The sequence below is a fragment of the Lagopus leucura genome, unplaced genomic scaffold (genome assembly GCF_019238085.1).
Source record: "Lagopus leucura isolate 7727_CA_CO unplaced genomic scaffold, USGS_WTPT01 Super-Scaffold_100001, whole genome shotgun sequence".
NCBI lineage: Eukaryota > Metazoa > Chordata > Aves > Galliformes > Phasianidae > Lagopus > Lagopus leucura.
Genome location: NW_024962262.1, coordinates 42,095,078 through 42,119,913, shown reverse-complemented (window position 1 = coordinate 42,119,913; position 24,836 = coordinate 42,095,078). Strand labels below are relative to the sequence as shown.

At 36.3% G+C, this 24,836-nt stretch overlaps 1 protein-coding gene across 1 annotated transcript in view; it reads left to right on the top strand.

The window, feature by feature from the left end:
* Positions 1-24,836, top strand: part of MYO16 (myosin XVI) — a 258,883-nt gene that overhangs the window by 59,063 nt on the left and 174,984 nt on the right. Inside the window, exons 5-8 of the mRNA XM_042867357.1 lie at positions 3,375-3,499; positions 7,208-7,333; positions 20,765-20,840; positions 22,191-22,344. Coding sequence (XP_042723291.1) covers positions 3,375-3,499; positions 7,208-7,333; positions 20,765-20,840; positions 22,191-22,344 — 481 coding nt within the window. The remainder of the gene's footprint in view (positions 1-3,374; positions 3,500-7,207; positions 7,334-20,764; positions 20,841-22,190; positions 22,345-24,836) is intronic.

The window sequence follows — 24,836 nt, the reverse complement described above, 5'->3', positions numbered from 1 at the left end:
CTGTCATCAGGACTAATACAACCAAATGCTGTGCCCTGCAGGGTCACTGCTGCTGTAATTGTTCCTTCTCCATTGCATCTCCTGTGAACTCCAAGGGCATGTAGCTCTTGCTCTGATTTTGCAGGATATTTGGTGTCTATTTGCTATCCTACACCTTTATTTTTCAGTTTCCATTCTTTTTAATGTGAACTGTTCCAATACTCCCTGCCGATTCAGTTTTCTTCCTCTATTTATTCATGCTGGCTGCTGCCTCATTTCAGGTGAACATCTAAACTGTGTTTTTTCTTTGAAAATCAACATGAAGGTCGTTCTTTGATTCAGACTGGTAGAGTTACTCTATGTGTAATACTTTTTTATTCCATCTAAACTAATGAAAACTGTCACCCCCTGGGGAGGGAGAGAAATCTTAGCAGAACTGATCAAGGGAAGGCACCTCCCTACCATTGCTCCCAAGCGAAATATTTTCCAAATTATTGGGATTCAAAATTCTGCAATTCTGAAATTATTATTATTTTTTTTCATGTTTCTATTCTGTAGGGGATGAGATCTCTTTTACTTCTGTACTACTGTCAGAAGTCCTTTGAATCTTGCTAAAATGTAGCCTGTGGAACTTACCACTATTGTAGAGCTCACTTGTCAGGCAGCTTATTGCTATTTGCCTAATGAAATATGCATTGTTTCTTTGTATCACTGCTATTGGAATCATGAGGTTCATATAGACTGTGCATTTTGTTACGTAGCATTGTTTATGCATCTTCTTAGAGCTGATGTGTATATAATTACATGTGTGATAGAGCAAAGGATGCAGCTGAACTCTACTCGATTCCTCCTTTGCTACAAACAAAGTTAAATTTTCAACAATTCATTTTTGGGAACCCTATGTGGAATGCAATCAGGTGCTATCAAATGCACTTCTTAAGCAAAGGATCAATATTTCACAGTTAGATTAAGAATACAATGACATGGTAGTTTTCTGACCATATCACACTGATAGAAAATCCATAGTAGGTTGCAAGAAAAAGATGACTGGACTCCAGTTAACATCTGCACTAACCTGTATCTGTACAACCTGTACAGACATACAGACAACATGATAATTCCTGTATTTCACTGTGAGTCTTTTACGTGGGGAAAGTCAGAAACTGGTATTTCTAATTTTTAACTGTGAACATAGTTTCCATGTTTGAGTGTTCAAGGTATTGTGCACAGGCTAAAGAGCTGGAGTATTAATTTCCACCTGTTGCCTCTCTCCTTGAAAAGCAAAGTGCGCTGTAATTGCTTGCCAGAGACATCAAACAGAAGACAGAAATTATATTTTCTGTCTTAAAAATGGCCTTCGTCATCAGGCAAAAACTATACATATGTCTTTCAGGTATTTTATATGACAACATTAGAAATAACTTTATCATGACCATGCAAGTTTTATTTCACCTTTGCAGTGCGTTTAACAAGTGAAGTCAGTGCCACAATTACCACTTAAGTGTGTGTACTCCTGTACTACTTAGTGTTTTGGCAATTGAAACTTCCATATTTGGGAGAGTTCTGCCACTAGAATGTTAAACTATCAACTTGCTGCTGCAAGCAAGCAGAATCTGGAGAGAAGATAAAAAAACATGACATCAGTAATTTGTAAATGCCACTGGGTAGCTTTAAGTCATTACTGTGAAATGTGATGAAGACATAAAAATATCAGTTCTGGTGAAATGAAATGTTGATTCTTAGGAGGTACTCAGAGTTTTATATGAAATCGATGTGTCTCAGTCTAGCAGCTATCAGTGATACATAGTACACATAGTATGTTAGCACATTCTGCTTTTGGTTGGATATCTGATTTAAGCTATCAATACTAATTAATACTTGTCTGAATTGCATTTTTGTGAAAGAGCACAGTTTTAGTCCTGATAAAGAAAATGAGGCGTTTTTGGGTTCACATTTATGTTTTACTTTTGGTGTAAATGTGATCAGCAGTGTTCAACACACCATGTTTTCACACCCTGAGCGCTTCACCTCAGAGCTGAAACTCGAAGTGCTCCCTGCAAATAAAGTTCAAAACACAGAGCACTGTGTAGAATAGCACGTGAGAGGAAAAACACTGAATGAGTTTCTTTGTTGAACTGCATATAGTGTATCCATTTACATGAATTCCAGTGTAGCTGTAAACTATGAGACTTTAAATATACTTCTACCCTGAAACATGCTTCAGTTGTTTTAGCAATGTAAAAAAAAACTACAAAACAAAAACAAAACAAAAAAAAGCAAAAACAAAAGAATTGTTGAATAGAAAATGTAAAATGAATAATACAAACAAAAATATTTAAGTACATCTTATTTCATTTAATTTATTATTTGTCACTTTTATCCTCACTGACAAATGTGGAAAAGAATCAAGAAGTCATTTATTTTTATGTTTTCTGTTATGTCATGACCAGGACAGAGAGGCAAGGTTTTCATATTCAAATTATATTTTCTACATATAGATGTAAATGACCACTGGAAGTTATGAGTGGAAGAACCAAGCCCTGAATTTTGGTTAGATCCTCCATTCAAGCCACAACCAGTTGCTAATTTAACCACTTAGTAATTTTGTTGTGCTCTGTTTCTAATTTTAGCTCTATTCAGACTGCAGACCATGCTTCCGTTTGGTTATAGACTGCCTTGCTTATCTTCCTTTTAAAGCTGTACTTTGACAAGTGTTTCTTTCAATAGCAGTGCTGACTCAAACAGACCCAGCTCTTCATAACTTTCATCTCCTCTCATTTGTTCCTGCCTGTAGACCACATTTTTATTTGGTTAATGGTCCAGGCCCAGGTGGACAACTAATGCTGGCTAAAAATAACCCAAGCAAATAAAAAAAAAAACAAAACTGTTGAGTTTTAGTGCCACTTGCTTCAAATCACAATGTCTCTAAGAGTTGAGTTGACAGATTTGAGAGATTAGTCTGGGGCAGTGTAATGCATACACAGGGGTGACAGAATGCTGCCTCAAACAATATTCATTAAGTAAGTCTGAAAGACTTGAAGTGGCTTCTCTGAAGTGTTTAATTCTTTTATTTTGTTGCAGCTTCCTTATTTCTCAGTTTCAACAGAGTTAATGGTATTCCAACTACTTTGCCTACAACTGTTCTTGCCAGTCAATAGGGCATCTGGCCCATTTGTCTGATATTGCTGACTAAGGTTAAGTCATCCAAGTAATACAGATAAATAAGAATATGAATAATCTTGTTGGTAAATATAAGCAAGGAGACATGTTCTGTAAACATACACTGAATTCTTATTAAATGTTGACTATCCTTCTACAAACCCAGGAAACAAAAGCAAAATCATATATGTTCTTTACTGATGAACAAAATATCAGCAGCCTTTTCATTTTTCCAGGTGTTGAGCTGAATTCCTTGCGCCAAATGAAGATACAGAGAGCTATGACTATGCTTACAGATGTCCGACAGCTCATATCAAGTGGAGGAAGCGTGAATCAGAAGAATGATGAAGGAGTTACCCTGGTGAGTAGGAGTATGTTACATTCTGAGTTCCAGCCTAGTGAATACATGTGTTCAACTGTAATAGTGTAAATGCAAGTGCAGTTGCAAGGCTGCTCTATAAGAGGAGAAATGAAGGAGTACAGGATATTAGTTCTCATCTGGCCTTTTGAAAATAGTTATCTCAATGCCCTGCTCTGTACAGATTTTGAAACTGATGAGTGCAGTGTCAGTGTGTCAGTGGCAACTTTTTTGGTGTTAGCCACTGAACGTACAACACAACAACGAGAAAAATAGCGTGCTCCTTATTTTAGAACTAGAGAGAATACTTAAAATCCCTGACACTGTGTAAGACTGACTGTAAAGCTTCACTGAGTGATGAATGTTTAATGCCTGTATCTTCTGTCTGAACAAGTCTAAAAACACTATTTCATGAAGTTATATCTTCTTGAATCAGTATTATGAAGCCTCCACCATATCAATGAATGAATGTTCTTCCAAGTTTGCATGTTATTTTTAACTGTAGGTCCTCATTGTACATTTTCTGCTGATAGATCTCCTATCCATTTTTTTTTTTTTTTCCTCAAGGTATTTAATTTATAAAAGCATTATGTTTAACTTCCACTTTCCTGATACATTGAAACCAAGCTGTTAACTTCCAGTAAAATGCAACTTGTATTTTGCTCTTTTTACTACTTTGGTCAGAATTGGCTTCATTTAACCTAGTCACGAATTTGTCTGATTGTCACATTGCATAAAACCTTTTCAGAAGTTAGCAGGAATAATTAAAGTGCATGTATGAAATGTGTTTAACATTACTGTATGAACCAGGAGAAAAGCACTTTGGTTAGTGTCTTTGTATTTATTTATTTATTTATTTATTTGTGTGTGTGTGTGTGTGTGTGTGTGTGTGTGTGTGTGTGTGTGTGTGTGTGGGATGTGGATGTGGACCAATGGGGCATTTTTGTGTGATCAGTTTTTATACTGACCTTTGCTTTCTGGAGTTCCTTCATAGTCTTGCCACAAGGAGCTACAAAGTGAATAGTTTTGCTTTTGTTTGAGGTTTCTGTTACGTGAGAAGTTTTGTCATACAAATTGGTGAGAAATACAGAATTTGTTAGACTGTTCTGTTTCTGTTCATGGTTGTGGAGTCAGCCAGTCTGTAATAACTCTTTGTATATCAAAGGGCTCTGGGAACAGATTTGTTACTCTAAATCTGTCAGTACAGAGAAAAAAACATAGATGTCAGTTGTAAGTAGAAAATAAGATATATTTTCTGTTCATAGACTCTAAGATGATATGGTTTAAATATAGTTATGTTTGAAACTATGCCAGAAACTAAGAGTTGCTTTAATTGTGGTGATTGACATTCAGCACACTTTTTTTCCCCAGATAATACTGGTTTTTTTTTTCACATGCTTTAGTATTTACTAAATGTAGTCAATTGAATATATTTTATATTCACTATTTCTGAAAGTATATTGTATGTCATAGTCAGCAGTATGGTTTTTTTTTTATATGGAGAATACCAAGAAGATAAACTTGTCAACATGGTGACAAGCCACATCCAACTCACTGACAGTTGGTAAGATCACTGTTGCACAAGACTAAAACCAGCCTGACTCTAGATCTTCAGCACAGATTGCTAAGCAACAGATCAGATACCATAGGGGTGGAATAGGTGCTGTGTATCCCGAGCAGGGAGCAGTGCATTATCTCTGGACAATCCACATCTACCAGCAGATAAAATATAGACTTTTCTTTTTGGTGGCAAGCTCAGAGAAGAGTGGCACTAAGTCCTGCTTCTTCTTCCTGAAGGATTTATACTCTGCATGTCACAATCAACCTTCTTTTCATGCATTAGATAATGCCATGTGTAATTAAGGATTAATAAGGAAAAATGACATATAGACACACGCTCTCTCAGAATGATAGCACATATGTATATATCTGTGTCTGTGCTGCATATAGTGATATGTGGTAAAACTAATTCTTCTGATAATATTTTCTGTAATTTTTTAAATAAATTTCAGTCACAAATGCTTCTTTTGTCCTCTGAGCTTTAAAACTGCTTTAAAATAGCACTTATCAAATTGAAGTTTGAATTCAAAATGCAGTTTCTTTTGTTAAAAACAGAAGGGTAAAACTGTATTGAATTATAGGAAATTTTTGAGGTTTCTGTGTATTTGAAATTAGAACATTTATAGTGTTGGTGTTCTGCCTCCATTTCTGGGAAGATTTGTGGTGGGCTGTAATGTATTTATTTCATCCTTCTGCATCAGAAATGTTCATAAAGAAAACTTCATGTATCTTTTTCAGGTGCAGCTAAACCAGAAATAAAAAAGTAGTGGCAAATAATTTCCAGGACAGGATTTGGTGTCTCCTGGTCTTATTGAGGCTTTGGAACCACACAGTTCTAGGAAGAGGTTTAGGAAGAGGATTATTGTGAGAGGTTTCTTGCCATTAGTCATCCATTCAAATTCTTAGAAAAATTGTCTCTTGGGCTAACATTACTTCAAAGGGCAGAAAAACCCATGTAGTTGGGTTACGTTATTTTGGCTTACAAGTTACCCCCTTTAATCTCAGTTCTCCATTTGTACAATCTTGCTTAACCCTGTCTTCACTGACCACCACTGAGATTGATTTTTTGTGACTGTGATGGGGAATTACATCCTGCCACCTTCCAAGATAATTCTAATCCCCTGCAATAGGGAGAACCAATTTCCACCTAAATGTGCAAGTGATGATTTCCCCCTGATGTAGGATTCCTTATTGCATTTCCTCTTTCACTTAATTAGTACTGGAGTAAGTAATTTGTATTGCCTTAATGTGTATTCATCTATGAATGCAATTTCTCAACTCACCCATTAACAGAGACATTTTTTATCTGCCTCTTTCACTTGCCACTGCAGTCCTCAGTGCCTTGTCTCTCATTCTGTCTTTACTATTTCAAACAACAAGTCCCAAGCAAGCACAGCTAGTTGTGAATTTATCCCTGCTTTAACAGGATGGTATGCTATGCGACCTCCTGAGAGGAGCTTTTATCATTCTGTTACTGTATTTTCCCCTTTCTCTGTCCCATGGCAGTTCTGAAATGAAGTTTCCTGGTATAGAAAGTTAACTAAAACTGTTAAAGCAATACCACACAAAATAATGAAGTATCTAGTGAAGCAATGAAAATAAAAGAAATATAATCTCTGTAGTGTTTTTGAGGATGTTCTTGTTTTCTGTGGAAAAATCATAGAATCATAGAAGTGAATGTACTGTGATGATGTGTTGTTGAATTCATTTCAGTATCAGCTCACGCCTGGGATATTTGAACTGTCACAGAAGAAAGTTAGGCGTAGGACAAGCTCTGCTAAACTGTGTGAATATTCCTGGGCTCATGAAGTCTGTGACTATGTTTGAAGTGGATATTGGAATAATGGATGAAGTATGAAAATGATTTAGTGAGACTAAGTTGTTTGAACAGATGTCAGTAAGACAGTGTTCTTTTTTTTAATTTATTTTTGAGTTTTGTTTATAAATGCTAAATAAGATTATTCTGTGATTTTCTAGAATGTTGCTCTCATGTGCATTTTGTTTTTTTTTTTTTAATCATGATTTATCCAGTTATGTCTCTGAGGCAACAGATACACAGTATATAACAGATATACAGTATATATACAGATACACAGTAGTACCTTATGTTTTTTTTCTGAAAACTTTAAGATAGATATTTTCTTATTCCAGCTGCATGTGGCCTGTGCAAATGGCTACAAGAATGTTGCATCTCTGATACTGGATCATGGGGCTGATCTCAATGTGGTGGATAATCAGTACTGGACACCTCTACATTTAGCTGCAAAGTACGGACAGGTAAAGCATGTCTTTTTCATCTCCTTCTCCTTATGGTAGTCTTGTGTAGCAATAAGAAATACACTTAAGTCAGGGACACTATTCTTTTCCTAATGTGAAAAAAGAATGCTTTTCTGTACTATAAGTGGCATATGGAAAATGACCAAGATCAACGTCCTCTTAGTTATTCACATGACATAAATGCTTCTTACTGTATATGTTCTCATTTTAATAGAATAATCGTCTTCCAAACTCCTTTTGGTCTTCAAAAAGTAAATAATATTTTTTAGGAAGAATTTAACTTCTTGCTGACAAAGGTATAGTGAAACAGTTGTGAATATGTGTGTATTTGAAACCAGTTAATTCTGCTAGGATATAGGCTTTTCCTATTGAGACACCCTATATCTACTCTATTAAATAGTATGAAAGCTCAGCATGCCTTCAGAGTAGATTAAGCCATAGTTGTGTGTGTGTATAAAGATATATAAATACATATATGTATACACACCTGTATATATCTATGAGTTAATACATGCACTCTGAAATTAATTGCTGGGTGCCTAAATTTACAGAGAACACTTGTCTGCAAAAATATACTGAATGAACATATTGTTAGCCAGGGAAACATTGGTGACTTTCTGTGCAGAGTGTAGTTTTATTTTTCTCATCCCATCCTATACAGTGCTATTCTGTAGTTCCAATAAAAGTTCTAGTACTTTTACTGTTCCTTCTGGATTTGATGTTGTACTGCAAGTAGACACACACTCATACTGTCTGTGTTTGACTTCAGAAAGGCAAGAAAACTCTTACTCAGAAGTAATTGGATTGCAGAAATGTGATTTTGGGTGTGAGCTGTTATTTCACTGGTGCTTTGAATTGTGTCTCCATTTATGTCCCAGGTGATGGTAGCAGTAATTCATAGTATTCCCAGAGGTTTTGGTGAGGAGACAGGGACCAGTTATGCTTATCATGGGTCCCTGACTCCTCATACAAATAAAGTAACATTGTACTTGTCATTAAAATTAAGAAAATACTCAGCAAGAATCTTCCCTATTTAGAAAATAAATATGACTTGAATATGGATTTCCACTGTAACTAGTAAATCACTGAAATAGCTTTATGACTAAGGTTTTACGCTATGTCAGGGAAAATAATTCATACTGTAGCTAACCTATCTAAGTGTTTTTAAAATTTCCTTTCTTATGGTAATTTTGAAAAACATTTAGCCTTAGTGGGAATTCATGATCATGTTGTATTTACATTTCCATTTTGAGTTGTTGAGAATTGTTACTTTTTTGGGAAAAAATATGTCAGAATGGGAATAACCTTAGAACAGGCATAACTTGAGATAGCCTGTTTTAATTTAAAATATATTTCCAAGAAATCAGTTATTTTTTAGCCAAACATATTCATGTTTTCTGGGAAAGACATCAGTATAAGTTGTTGTCTCTGGCCCTTACAGTTTCACCCTCTTGTAACTTGTATTTGTAGTAGACTTTGTTTAAAAGCTTCACTTGAAAATCTTAGTACGATAATAAACTGTATGCTCTATCAGAAGACTGTAAAAAATCTATCTGGTTTTACTTCGATGCAGTACCATTTGTACTTCCAGCAGAAAGGCAGCCATTTTAAAGTTCCTTACAATTTCATGTTTAAATGAATGATTGAGATCCATTTAGATTTAAATAATGAAGCAAATTTCTTTTAAAATGGGAAAATACAGTCACAAGTATTCCCTGAGTCTTTTATTGTGTTTTCTGTGAAGAGTTTTGTGTATTTTTAATTCATGTTTTTTAAAAGTTATAATCCATTCTTTCACCTCAGTTTTACTAAGATGCATACTATCTTAAATATTGTTTTCAATCTTTGGACTGATTTTTTTTTTTCCTTCCAGCCTCTATCCAATAAATTATTATTATGAGTTATTGTTATTATTATTTTATGAGTTGTGTGGTCTGATACTTCTTTCCATTCATGAAGTAACAGCAAAATTCTTATTTACTCAGATATGTCTTTTCATCTGGCAAACCTACCTATGTTAATTAAATGCCATCAAATGAGCAGTACAAATTACACGTTGTGCTTGTCTGCCCCACTCATTGAGTTTCAAGGAAAGTGAATCTTTTTCTGTCTCCTGAGTCATGCCTCCCCTAGTCAGTAGGGATCAATACTAGAACGGAGTCATCCCGGACTCAGAGGAATAATACAAATCAAGTCATTGATTTGAATTATCAAATAATAGACAACTAATAGTCTACTTGGGGGGTAAAACTGGCTAATTTGCTAATAATGATTAATAAGTGTTACAAATATTTTGGCACAGGAGTTATTTCTATGCTAAAATTTCTACGACAATATTAGGCAACAGCTGCTACGAAGAGTGAAAGAGTAAAAGAAGTTAAAGAGAAAAGGTAGAAGGTGGGGAAAGAGAGACAGACAGACAGCAAACACAGCAAAGCAATTCAGTGCTCCTCTATCTAGTGCTGTCTTGGTGTCAGGGGTTTCTGATCTTTGGTAGTGGTGCATCATCCAAAGTATGATGGTCAGGTGAGGATGAACGAACATGTTCTCTTACAGTCTAGAGTGGTCTGGACTGCTCTTTGGAATGACAGCGTCTGGCTTTGGGATTGTCAGTAAGAATTTTTTAATTCTTGACTTCCAGGCCCTGCAAATTTAAAGCAACAGAGATAAGAGGAAGCAGGGAGATGCCAGTTTGTATCTTGCCTTTACAGGATGCAATAGTATCTTCTCCTGAATTCCTGTATCAAGCTGAAAATAGTTGCTCCCATGCCAACTGTTCTGGCACTGTCCAACAGAATACTTTTGAATGTGAAGTGGTCCTCCAAGTGTTGCTGATTGTCTCGTGTTAATCTGGGATAATGCACTTCTTACCAGTTTCAGACAATGCTCTTGAACTGATTTATATTACAGACAGCACATACATAAATTTTGTACATCACCGTATGAAAAATGTGAGTAATGTTATTTAATGTTGCTTTTGAGTGGTATCTAGACTCATCTAAAGGACTTAAGCTCTGTACATACAAAGTTTTGTGTTCTCAAATACACAGAATGTCAAAGAAGAATGGCCTCCACCCCCTGACATGGCTATTTGTAAGACCGTACCAAGAACAGAGTTGGAACTAGGTTACTTTACATGGAAATAAATAAATTGAATCTACTGAAATTTAAGATTTCTAGTGAGAAAAATTAATTTGCAGCTGTAAAGGAGGAAATTTATGAAGAATAAAGGCACTGGAATTTCAGTGAACAAAGCTCAAGTTGTGAATTAATCCACAATATATGTGGATTAGAAAGCTTATTTCTCTAGCTTCCACAATAGACTATATGAGATTTGGTGGAGCAATGATATGTTATCCTGAGCTGAGCGTTTGAAAGACGTTACACCCACACTGTATAATCAAACCCTGGCTTGTACAAGCACCTTAATGGCAAAAGTAGTTTTATGTAATTTAGCTAATTACAACTTAAACACAAATTCAAAGCATTGCCTTGCCGGTATGGAGAATAACCTCTAGAGCGCAATTCAGATGGTTCTGAAGAAGTGCATTTAATGTAGGTGGGATAAATCACTACTTGGCGGTCTGCCCCTCCCTCTGATTATAGAGGATATGGGCAACTCACAGATGTTAAAGCTCTAACTTGAACTCTTTAAAAATATATGAGAGAAATCCATCCCAGAAAAGATGTTCAGAAGTCCAAAGAGTGAGTCAGGCACCCATGGAATGTTCTGCTTCTCCCTAGGGATCATCCTACAGAGGGAGCAAAGTTAGTGACTTACACTCACACCTCTCTTATCAAAAGCATCCCCATAATGAATTTCTTGCAAAAAGAGAATAACTAAGAGTGCCAATATACCTTATCTGATGTTTAAGAAGCTCTCTAGCTATACTTATGTATATATTTGTAAACAAAAGCAGCATCAAACTTTCTAGTCACTGATAAATTTACTATGTACTATTTGCAAAAATGGCTATAGTTCAAATATTGAAAAAGTTTATAAGTGAACGATAAATGAATTGTGCTATTAATGTCCAAATGTGTGTGTGTGCAGGATTTCTTTTTTTATTGCATAGTATAGGATAGCACTCCTGAGTTTGAGGAATATTTGCAGTAAATGGGAGCACATAAACAAGAGGGGGAAAGGCTGTTTACAAGGGTGGATAGTGATAGGACAAGGGGGAATGGTTTTAAACTGAGACAGGGGAGGTTTAGGTTAGATATTAGGAGGAAGTTTTTCACACAGAGGGTGGTGACACACTGGAACAGGTTGCCCAAGGAGGTTGTGGATGCCCCATCCCTGGAGGCATTCAAGGCCAGGCTGGATGTGGCTCTGGGCAGCCTGGTCTGCTGGTTGGCAACCCTGCACATAGCAGGGGGTTGAAACTAGGTGATCATTGTGGTCCTTTTCAACTCAGGCCATTCTATGATTCTATGATTCTGTGAAATGGCTGTTGAGTGCAGGATGAGGTAGCTGAGGCTGCTACTTGCAGTTCAGTCTGTAAGATGATTAGGTTACCAATTAGTACATTGTTAGACTACTAATTGAAATACTGCCAGCTGCAAGCATTAAAAAATAATGGTAATAGTGTTAAAAAATAGGGATATTTTTTATCAAGGCTTCACTAAGTTTCTAGGACTGTTTTCATTTTCCACCCTGAAAATGTGAGGTCAAAACACTTTATTTTTTTTAACGTTTTAATGTAAGTTGAGATTCTTAGATAATACCAAAAATAGATACTATTGAGGTATTGAGGCCAGAGTTGCTCAATACCTTCATAATAACACAGAATATAATAACTCTTCAACACTTATGTAAATCTGCATTAGTGACGCATAAAAACCTCTTCAAAATAAGATTATAAAGGCAGCACAACAAGCCTCAAGAAATTGGAATATGCCAGGATTGCCTAAGTAAATTTAGCAGTGTCTTTTGAACATACACATCGATGTAAATGTTAACTCGTTGTCTCATTCCCATCCAGCATGGAGAGTGCTACTCTTTAGGCTGTTGCCTGTACATTCTGCAGTGGACCTGCCATCAGCTACCACACCTGAGGCCGGCACTGACACCAACAGCAGGAAGGCAACTTGCATCTCTCAGGCTGATCCCCTCATTTGGTTTTAGCATGTCCCCTCCGTGTGAGCAGCTAAGAATATGCACTGGGAGGGAGTGCTGTCACCACTGGACACCTCCCAGGCTGCTGTGATCAGGAGTGCGCATGCTTCCCTCCCTGTGCTGGGAGTGAGCTCTGATGCTCGTCTTGGGTATTTTGGCACAATTCCCAGGCACAAGCTGTTTCTTTGTTGTTTATCACAGAAATGTCACCTTTCAAAACAGCTCTTATTGACGCGCAAGTCAGAGCTGACTCCCCAGTAGCTTAAACACTACCTCTCCCCAAATTTCATCCTTGGGGAAAGCTGTTTGCTAATGTCTAAACTGTTGAAATGCTAAATCAAAGAAAGCTAGGGATTAGGCCAGGCAGCAGTCTGGCTCATGTTCATGTTGTTTAGAGCTAGCTTCCTCTGTAGGAGATTAGTCTTGTTTTTAGAGAGCTGCTTGGAGTGGTCCAAAGCAGGGCTGGGGACAGAGCTAACAGTTAAGCAGTATGGATTATAAGGGGTACTTAAGCTTGCTTCATTGCACTCTCTTATTTAGCAAGGCAGATTTAGCCTGTGGCTTTGAGGCTTTAACAGTTTCATGATGTCAAACAAAAAAAGATAATTGTTGAGCTGCTGTCTGTTTCTCCAAAAGGAACTCTCACACTAGCAAAGATTTCCCGCTAAGCATAAGTACGTAAAATATGTTTAGAGAGCTCAGATACCTAACACATTTATTAGCTTATTTTATATATCCTGTGTTGTTTTCAAAATTTGTGCATGAAATTGCCATTCTGTAAGCATGTTATCCCTTCTTATTACACGTTTGATTGGCTTCTTTGCCTGGATGAAATAATATCATTTTGTCTGGCTGGTTCATCTAAACATGGTATTTTGCATCTGAAGTCTGGGAGTACACATCTTGTTACTAATAGTCTAATTTGCTTATTGTTACAAGGGCATATTAGTGATTCAACTGAGCTGTGAAGATTTTTCTAATGTGCATGTTGATCTCAAAATATGAAAGAATAGAGATGATTAGAATGTTCTTCAGTGTAGATAGGATACCTGAACTCGTTCTGTGAAATGATATTAAATCTCATTCAAGTTTGTCCACTGCCATAGTAATTCCTTTTAATGCAATTTACAGACTTCTGCAAACATATTCCACAAATGTTCTCAATGAGTGGAACCAAAGGAAGGAGGTGCCTGTTCAGTATTTCAAAAAGAATAATATAGTCACTCAGGGAATACATATTTTCCTGAACAAGCAGTTGGAAACTTTCATTTATGGTCAGAGAACCCTTTTGAGTATATTTTATCCAGACATATCTCACCCTCTTTTCTTTTATCTTTTTGTTCATCTTTGGCATTCATGATAATACTCAGGTAGAGCAGCAGCATTTCCCTTCAGATCCAATTACTCTCATTTTCCCCAAGCAGGGAGACTTCTTTGGGATTTCTGCTTGTGATATCTGTCTTTCACTCTCAATATATTCAGAAGGTTTCGGTAGATCTTTCAAATGCTAATTACGAATGCACAACACTAAGGCAAAAGAAGCTAGATTCGCACAATACCAAATGGTAAGAAAATAGATATAAACGCTTGAGCTTCATACACAGACTTGTGGCGGCTTCATTTACAAAATGGAGTTGGTTACAGGATATTGTTAAAGCTGAAATGTGCACAGGTTGCATTATATTTTTATTCAATTACTGCAAGATAACAATAATTGAAATTAAAATTAATTTTCCTGAAATACCTCTGATAGGAACTTCTGCTCGTATACATAGGTATGTATATATAAATACAGGAGAGTGATATGTAATAAAGAAGGCTAATAGGAGTGTTCAGGTACAAACTTTGAGAATTACCAGATTTGTGATCCGCTGTAGTACAGGACTTGTATGAGTGTAACTTAATGCTTCTTAAATCATGAGATCTCATAATGTTTTTATATATATATGTATATATACTTGTCTAATTCCCTTGAGGTCTCAAAAATAGAAGAATAGGTTATAGTCTTGAAGTAATGACTGCTGAAAAAAACCAGAAGTGATCTAAATCACTTCGTTAGTTAAAACAGTATTAGGTTGTCTTTACTCGAGCTATTCCAGAGGCCTAAAAGGTGCTTTTAAGCAATGTAGGTTAAGCACGCTGACTACAGAAAGGCAGTTAATGACACTGGGAAAGTCTGGGTTCCATTCCAAGCCCTGTTTATGAACAGACACAGTTTTTACAGTTTGTCCTTCCCATTTTTGGCCTTATTTGCTCGATTTCCTTCGATCTGTTCAATTCTTGTCTTTATTCCATTGATTTATTGTCCCATCTCCGGCTTCATGCCCTATTTCTAGTATTCTTATCCCAATCCTTCTTTCCTTGAACAGCCAGTTTCTGTCCCTCCTCTCTCTGGTTCTAATCCAAGATTTCTCTTTTCTCTACTTTGACTTGTGCCAAAATTACTGCCCTTCTGTTGTACTTATCCCATTTTCCCACTTGTTTTCCACTTGCTCACAATCCCAGTCCCTCTTGTTCAGTCTCAGTGGTTTTTCCTAACAATGTCACTTTCCTCTTTCATTTTCTTTTTCTACTTAATCCATCTCTGCCTACATCCTGGCTTGTTGCCACATCCCGCTTTGTGCCTTTCACTTCATTTATTTGATGCTACTAGTTCCAAAGTCCATCACTTTATCCATGCTATGTTATTTTTTTTTCCCCTCCCTGCTGCTACTCTCACTCCTGCAACCTACTTTTTCTCATTTGTTCCATTTTGCTGACTGCAGGTGGCTACAGTCCTCTTTTCTTTTTTCTCAAATAGGGAAAATATTGTCTTGGTCTACACTGTGTTAAGAAAGGAGATCTGTAATGAGTGTCAGACATGATTTCATATGTCTGTAACAGTAAAATTGATCAAGTTTGCAATTGCAGAGGAAATGTAAAAATACTACTCCTATTTAGATATTTATTTATGAGACTTTGGCTTTATATGAGATTCAGTTTTTTAAGGCGTACTGTTTTGTAATGAGCAGCTAGTACGTGGTCTTTAAAAATGAAATCACACTATCTCAAATAATTTAATGATTATCTTACAGGTGTTGAGAGTCTGTCACTTGCTCTGCTTTTCTTTGTTTCACTCCCCAGTAGCTTAACTGAATGTAGGTTCCTAATTTGCACTTTTCTTAATATCTTTGATGCTTTTTGAAGTGCCTGTTAATTAATTAAATACAATTCTCCAATGTTTTTCTAAGTAGTTTTTTTCTGTGATGACTTATCTGATTGTATTTATTCTGTCTACAGAATATGTAACCAGCCTCAAGTTACAACAATTCTGCTATAAGAGCTTAGTACTAATAGTGATAATAATAGTAATAACAAACTTATTATTTTATTGATTTTACTTTATTATTTTATGGATTTATATTTTTTATTGCTTAGCTTTTTAACATCCAGATTTTCTCTGGTTAACACTTTGTCTAATACAAAGTCTTCACTCTGTATGAACATGGGAGCTCACGAGGACTGAGGAGTATATTTTCCCACACCCTACTCTCAGGAGTGCTTCATTTTTGACTGATTTATCTTTCTGACAGTTTAAAAAAAAACAAAAACAAAAACAACACAACAAATCATAAAAAGTCACAGGCAGCAATTCTAGCAAAGTGCCTAGTAAAAATTGACATGGTAAGGATAATACTCACTTTTTAAGCTCAGTCAAATAAAGTTTAACCTTTTGAGCAACAGGTTCTTATGAGTACAGATGTAATCCATCTCACTCAGTGGTGAAGATTACTCTTGATAGTGGTGTAACCACTAGTATTTCTTGGGTTCTGCCTAGTGTTTTGTTGTGTTTAGATGTGTGTTTAAATATCTTAGATTTTAAAAAAATAATTCTTGGGGATTTATGTTTTTCCCCACCTGGTCTAGTGGGAGGGAGGTGTCCCTGTCTAGAGTATGGAGGTTGGAACCAGGTGATTTTCAAGGTCCCTTCCAACCCAAACCGTTCTGTGAATCTATGAAGCTTTGGTTTCCCATAATGTGTCTTTTTCTTACTGTGGATGAGGGCATGCTTGGGACCACATCCAGAGAAAATGGAGTGGGAACCTAAAAAAATAACAGTAAGTGGAAGGCAATTACAAGTGTAGGGTAGGGAAGACTCAGTCAAAGAGACTTGAGAGATGGATGTCAAGAAGGAGAAGAAAAATAACATTTTCCCAAACAAAGTGTGGCAGCACCAGTAGAAGATGGAAGAAAAGAAGTTATTGAGATACATATAAGGAATTAGGAGTCTCAGATAAAGAGAATAAAGAGAAAGAGCTTGGGAAATCAAAACTAAGTGGAAGAACAAATGGTTAGTGGTGAACCATGTCAATAAGCGTGATAGGAAATGTCCAACTTTAAAACAGAAAGATTTGCTAATGTCTAGTGTGGTAAAACTTAGCCCCTTTACCTTTAAGGGAAAGTTGTATTTTCATAATATGCTTACTGTAATCATTTATTGATTGTTTTTTCCCCTCATAACTTTTTAATTTCAATGTTGAACTCCATATTTCATTAGCTTTAAAGAACTGTTCAACTCCAGTGCCCCCCTGCCCAGTAAATGTTTTCTGTATTCATCTTTGTTTATTTTTCTAGCTCCTTAGATCATAATGCTCTCATTAATGTGAATCACACTTTCTTTTTCTGTAATATTTCCTTCGAGTACTGAAATTTATTGTAGGCAAGCTTCATTTTTTTTTCTTACTTGCTACTCCTGCTGGTATGACTGTAGTAGTCTGTCTGCACGTTTGATGATGCAGTCTGTCTTGTTTATCAAGCTGGGAGTTTTGAAATGCACAAATCTTTTTACTTAAATATGATTTGTAAATTGTAATAGTATAATCTTTCTTAATATATTTTCACTGAGAATTTTCTATGTCCACAAATATTCAAACTGTTAAAAGTTTACTAACAGATTGATTCACATAGAGACGAAGTGGTCTTCTTTGGAAAAGCCATACATGAAATTTACTGCATCACACAGACTCACAGAATAGTTGGGGTCTACCAGGAAGCAAAAGTCCTTTTGTGCAGACCTATTTCCAGCTCAGTGGTCCTTAGCATGTCTTGCTTCCTGAGGTTGTTGTTCTCCTCTGGCAGCATTTAGTATGTCTATTTGATGAAATACACGAGGCTCCGATCAGCTCATTTCTACAGATCACTGAGATCCCTCTGAATGGCAGCATAAACCCACTGTGTACCATCCACTCCTCCCATGGAATCATAGAATCACCAAGATTGGAAAAGACCTCTAAGATCATGCATCCAACAATCCACCTATCAACAATATTTCCCATTAAACCATGTCCCTCAGTACAACATCTAAATGTTTCTTGAACATGTCCAGGGACTGTGACTCTACCACCTCCCTGAGCAGCCAGTTCCTGACCACGCTCTTGGAGAAGAAGTATTTCCTAACATCCAATCTAATCTCCCCTGGCTCAACTTGAGGCATTCCTCCAAGTCCCATCGCTAGTTACATGGGAGAAGAAGCCAACTCCCATCTCACTACAACCTCCCTTTAGGTAGTTATAGAGAGCAGTAAGGTCACCCCTGACCCTCCTCCAGACCCCTCATGAGCCTTGTTGCCCTTCTCTGAGCATGTTCCAGAGCCTTGATGTCTTTCTTGTAGTGAAGGGCCCAAAACTGAACACAGTGCTTGAGATGCAGTCTTATCAGTACTAAGTACAGAGGGATGATCACTTCCCTGCTCTTGCTGGCAGCACTAATTCTGATACAAGCCAGGATGCCATTGGTCTTCTTGGACCCCTGGACGCACTGCATGCTTATGTTCACTCAAGTGTCAAACATTTCCCCCAGGTCCGTTTCCCCTACGCAGTCTTCCAACCATTCTGTTGCAAGCTTGTAGCATTTTGTGTCAACAACAAACTTGCTGTTTACTCTGCCCCATCATGCAGTTTTATAAAGAGGAGTGCTCAGAGCTAAGTTCCAAGAAGAGGAGCGTAGGGTGAAAGCAGTCTCTTGGAATCCTGTCAAAAGACACTGAATGATTAGTGGCATCGAAGGAGAATCAAGTGATGTTTTTTAAGGAAGATGTTTTAAATGATTTCCATTACTTGTACTTCTCTGTGCACAGTGAAACATCCCTTATTCATTTTTTAAATCTGTACATGGAGGAATTCAGTGACACATCTTTGCTTCATATGCACTTCCATGTCAGGTACCATTTTGTCGGATTGCCTCTCTACTGCCATCTGTTGCATAGCAGCAAAATGTAGCGGAATATTGGTGAGAAGGTTCAGCCTCTACTGCCATACCACCAACATCCAACTCTGGGTTATGGACCAGTGTAATAAAATAAGAGGCATTACTTTTGGTTCAGCCCATATAAACCAGCACAGACAATGCTGAAAAGTAAGAAAAGAAGGATGTGTCATTTTTTTTTCTTATTGTCTGCAATTTTTCTTATCTTAGTCATATCTAATTCATTTTTGTCTCTTCAATTCAATAGAAATACTTTCAGACAGTGATAACTTGCTGTGATTGTTAAGTCAATATTTCTGTTGTTAGCACAGTTCTGAAGATGTGACAGTTGGATTTTAAAATACTTTTTCTGAAACATAAAAGGATGAAGTTAAACTAAGACATTTCTGCTTATTCAAAAGCAGTTATCTGAAATTAGCAGTGACCTGAATCAAGGATTTCCAGCTGGAGTTATTTCCTTAACAGCAGGAAGCATTGACCTTGTACCAGGGAATGGTCTTTTTGTAGCACAAAGCCAAAGATTTGGTAACTCAAGAAGCTATTTATTGTTAGTAAGATGCAAGTGCATGAAAAAACATGATTTTGATACAACTACCACTTTTTCATAATAGCTGTTGATGAGATTATGTAACTGTTACCAATTTACTTAGCTCAGTGACTAAGCACGTTCCATTTTTTCATAGGAAAAAACACAGAAAAATATGTGTTGAGGGTTCTTTGTTGAAAGCAGGGCTAATTGGATTTGGAAATAAAGCTTCCTCCCTGCTTTCTCAGTTTGCTGAATTTTCTGCTGCTACTGACAGAATAGGAAACCAGTATTAGAAAACCGAGAAGAGCAAGACTTTTTTTTTTTTTTTTTAAATTAATAAAAATTTAAAAAAGTGCTTTCCTTGTTTTTCTGTGATGAGAGGTTAGAGGGTTTTTATCTTTGTGTTTAGCTGATTTGTCCTTATCATGCTCCTCCCAAGTAGATTGTCTGCTATATATTGAATCCACATTGAATTTTACTGTTTATATTGCAATGATTTCCATCCTTTTAATCCTTTATTTATTTGTGTGTTTATTTATTTGCTGCCTGTTTTTATGCCTATTTTTAAAATTGCTAGCTTTTCCCTTTGAATTCAGGTTTAATTTTTTTTTTTTTTTAATTTTTTTTTTTATTTTTTGATTGTTTTTGTTTTAAACTTATTTATTCTGCTGTAGAGAATGCTTTCTTTCCTTCACAGCTTACTTTCCTCTCTAGCGCACCCTGGCCAGCCCTGGTGATTATATTTGCATTATAAATTCCATTTGCCTGGCATCTATCTGAAAGTGCAAATAGTTTTCCAGCATAGCTGAGCTCTATCTTTGCATTCACAACATATTTTTTCCTTTTCTTGTGTAGTTTCTGATGAAATTCCTTCTTTCTTATTCCTTTCTCTCCAACCAATTCAACGTAGACATTACGTTCATCTTTTATGGATAAATGTACACTGAGACTTTGGTGCAATGATAGGAAAGCTTGCTGAAAACAATTGCCTGCAGCATTCTTGCGGGATTTGAAAAATATGTTTTAGACCTTTTTATTCTATAATACTCTACCCTACTGTACCGCACTATAATTGCTACCATTTCTATTAGGTTAAATGGGCTTGGTAAATGTAAGATAAATATGCCAATTTTCACTGCTAACAAAGAAGAGATTTACTTCCAGGGTAGATGTGACTCATATCCCTTTGGAAGTGGTGGCACACGGTAAACTAGACATAAAAAAATACTTACAATTTCAATCTTTTGACAGGTGATGATGTAGGGTTAGTTTTTTTTCCTTGCTGATGAGGATTTCTTTACGCATTTAAGTATGGAGGGAGTCTGTGGGGTTGGACTATGCTGAGGATACAGTGAAATTGAATGAGAGCTACATTTCACTCTGTCTCTTGTGATTTATACAAAGCCGTAAATTAGCTGCAAAAAGTGGAATTTTGAAGCTGTTGCCTTTGTTTTATTCGGTGATTTCAGCTAGGACAAAATTCATTGAATGACAAATGTGCTACTTCTGCCATTTCATTTTCTGTTTTTACCCATTTTAGACCAGCCTTGTGAAGCTGCTTTTGACGCACTGGGCAAATCCCAATCTTCTTAACTGCAATAATGAGAAACCTTCAGGTAGGTGAAAATCTATGCAAGTTATCTGTATATTAGTTACCGTGATACTTCTTTCCTTCGTGCTGGCTTGTTATACACAGACATGCACACATAAATATGCACACACACACATACATGCATGTGTATGTATGCATGTACTTTATGTAGTGGGTATATACACATTACATACATACATGCATATATATGTTTTCTGTATGCTGCTGAGAATTGCTTGTCATGGTCATGTCAACAGTTTCATATCCCATGATGACATTTTCTTCCATCTGTTGCATTCTTTGATCATTATTTCTGATTTTTCCTTTTAAGTTCTTGAGTGCCTTGTGATAGCTGCACTTACGTTTGATGTAAGTCTTGGTGACTTCTTACTGAATTCCTTTCTGTTTCTCAGTTGATAATAGTAGATGCCTCATGAACTAGAATCCCTGTTGCTGCTGACCAAACACAATTTCACTGTCCAGCTTTCACATGTAATACCTATTGCTTCCCCCAGAATAAGTCACTTTCTTTGGCCAAATAGCAACAGGATCCGAAGTACTGACTAAGGAAAATAAAATCATAGATTAGTGTAAGTTGGAAGGGACTTCAAAACTAACCCAATCAACAATGCAGAACTAATGTCAATAATGCTAGGTAGTAGTGCTGAAAAGAAGAAATCTTCTAAGTCTGGAATAAAATTGAGGATGGAACCTAGCATTATAGAAGACTGTATTTTCTTTCTGTCAGATTAGTAGGAGAAACTTCCTTTGCATAATAAAATAGGTTAAGTTATGCTTCAGATGATGTGTTATCTACAGGTGTACTGCTAGGGGACAAAAACTTAATCTCATGAAAGTTGTTTGTATTTAGATACATGACAGTTTTTATTAAATACTAAGGACTAAACTGAGATCACCTAATAATACAGCTGTCTAAATACATTTAGTATGCATTAGATACAACTGAGTTAACTGTATTTCTGGTCTGCAATTACATCTCATTTCAGCGGTTCTGTACATAAATCTTGTTTGTAGAAATAGATTTGAAAAGAATTTGAGTGTGTTTTCATTGAAGTGCACAGGTGAAAGAGTTTGTTTCTCCTCATGTCCTTTGAGTTGTTAAATAAATACTTCAGTTCACTGCACAAATGGGTTTTGAGGTTTTGCACAGAACAGCTTGATTTCATACTGAATTCATTTGCTTATGTATTTCAAGTATTATTTTATGATCAGTATCTGGAGCAATCCTTTTCGTTTTAACAAAATGGTTATCTAGTCAGCTTAATCTTAATTTGATCTGGAGAGTTGAATTGAAAGGAGCTTTCCTGTACTGTTTTTTCTTTTTGTCTGATATCTTGATGTTCCAACGTCTTAGATATTGCAGCTTCTGAGTTTATTGAGGAAATGCTTCTGAAGGCTGAAATTGTTTGGGAGGAAAAAATGAAAGACCCTTTATCCGTTCCTACTTTATCTCAAGAAGAGCCTTATGAAGAGATCATCCATGATCTGCCCACGCTTTCCAATAAACTGTAAGTGTTTTTTGTTAAGAGTGATGCATCCTGTCTGTGTCATTGGAGATAAACCTGACTGGACATGGCCTTGGTCATCCTGCTACATGTGGCCCTAATTGAACAGGACTGTTGGACAAGATTACCTCAATAGAGCTCTCTGCCAACCTCAGCCATTTTGTAACTCTGTGTGATTTGATGGATCAAGTGTTTCATTTTGGAAATTTACCAAATCTCTTATTTTTTCCCTTTTTCCCATTTTTCCTTTTCCCCTTCTTCATTTTTTCCCCTTTACCCCTTTCCCTTTCTTCTTGTCAACCTTAATTCTAAAAATTTAAATTCAGCCTTAATTCTGTGAGTAGTAAAATGCATGGTTATGATTGCCAGTAAAATCATCTGTCATTATCTTTAGCAGAATTATGAATTTAACACTATGGATCCAAGAAACCTTTTAGTAAGATAGATGAGAATAATGCAGTAAAGCTACCAATACCTATGAATGAAGCAGGGAAAAGACCTGAAAGTAAAAATCACAGATAAAATGATATGGCCCCAGATAGCTATAGGTTTGTAGTTTATACTGCTTAGAATTCAAGTGTGATTAAGTTGAATTTCACAATACATTGAATCAAAGAGTCAATTTGTATCTTAAATTTTAAATGTTGAACTTTTTTTGTATTTTCTTGAGAAAAAAATTGAGTAAATCTTGAAAAAAAAATTGAGAAAAGGTTGCCATGCATAAGTAAAAAAGAGATGTAAAAGATGTAAAATAGCGTATGGTAGTTTTATGGTAAAGAATGTTGTCAATTTCTCAAATTCTACTTTCCTTATGCTGTAATCCATTATACACAACACAGTTGCCATGTAGTTGCTGTGTAGTTGAAGCATTTTAGTAACATGAGGCTGTAAAATACTGTGTAACTATTTTTTTGGACCAACCACGGGATATTGGGAAAAAATAAATAAACCTCTCAAACTATGTACAGACAGACAGAGAAGATACATTAATTTTCATTTTTATCAGTTATAATTTGTAGTCTGCAGAACGTATTTGGAACACAAACGAAATCTGATAGGAGTAAGCAATTGTGATAAAATTAAGTATAAATTTTGAGTTAAAAAAACGAAGGCTCGAGGTTCTCAAACATAATGAAAAACTGTATTTTTAAGTATTGATAGAAGTAACAATCAGAAGTATTCTGAATCAGAAGTAAAAGAATCAGAAGTAGAAAGTACATAGGTTACTTCTGTAACACTGCAATGTTGCCTAGCAAACTAATTTTTTCTTACAGGTTTTAGAGGTTTTCATCACTTTATTATTCTTATGTATTGGATAATGTGTCATCCATTTTGCTTTTCCAGTGTTTTATATTCTAGAAGTTTTTGCTAGATTTTGTACTGGACACTGTTCTTTAATGCTAAAACACATTAACTTTTAAAATGTGTGGTTTGACCATGATAGAAGCAGTCTGAGAATCTTCCTTCTCCACACTTTCATTCCCAAAATACAAGAGCTGTTTCTTGAGGACTTTCTAAATGGTTACTCTTCACATGACAGTCATATAAAACTGCCATGGGTGATGAACTTCACTGGAAGTTTTGGGAAAACAAAGGACATAGAGTGGAAAAATAATGGAGATGGATTTATTTACGAAAGCGGGCAGGTTAACTGCTCTTGCATTTCTTGGCAGCGTTGTCCCAGTGTGTGACTGCAATGAATTCGGTAGTGCTTACATAGCCTACATTGGAATTCAGTAATAGGTCAAACCAAAGATATCTTTAGTCCTGTGCTCTGCATTTGAGAGTGGTCCATTGGATATAGCAAGGGGGAAAATATATAAGGATGTGGTAAGCTTGAAGTAATGTTGCAGATTTTCAGCAGTCCTAGATTTAGAGACTTCTTGAGCCAGATCTCCGTGCTTAGTAGCTCTCAGTTCTGCTAGCAGCATGGTGAGTATCCGAGGACTGTCTGGCCAGTCAGCAATTTGCAGACAGGAGAGATCTTGAAATGCAAAAGACTGCTGCACTGCGCACATACATGACTCAGGTATCACTACTGAAAATCTAGAAAATATGAGTTATCCACTCTGTACTCTCTGCAGAGTTCTGTTTTGCTTAGAAACAGTATTTATCTCAGCTGTGTAGTGTGCTTGTTCAGCAATGAAAAATAAAGCCTTACAGAGGGTTATTCTTTCAGATAGTAATAGCTGTTTTCTCAAGATAGAGCGAATTATCATCACGAGTGCCTTTTAGTCTTGATTCATTAGGGAGGCAGTCTAGATGACTGTTCAACCAAATTCTTACCTTTTCAATGGCTATTGCTGAAAGTGAGTTCTGTCCTTTGTGCTTTATTAAAGCCAATAGACAGACGTGTGACATACTAGTTTGAAGATGAATCTGAGCAGGTCTTGTGTATCAAACGAGCTGCAAAGACAAATGCACAGGATTAACCCACAGTTACAATTGCTTTAGCCTATATTATTTCCGTACTCCATCAACTCTCCTGACATAAA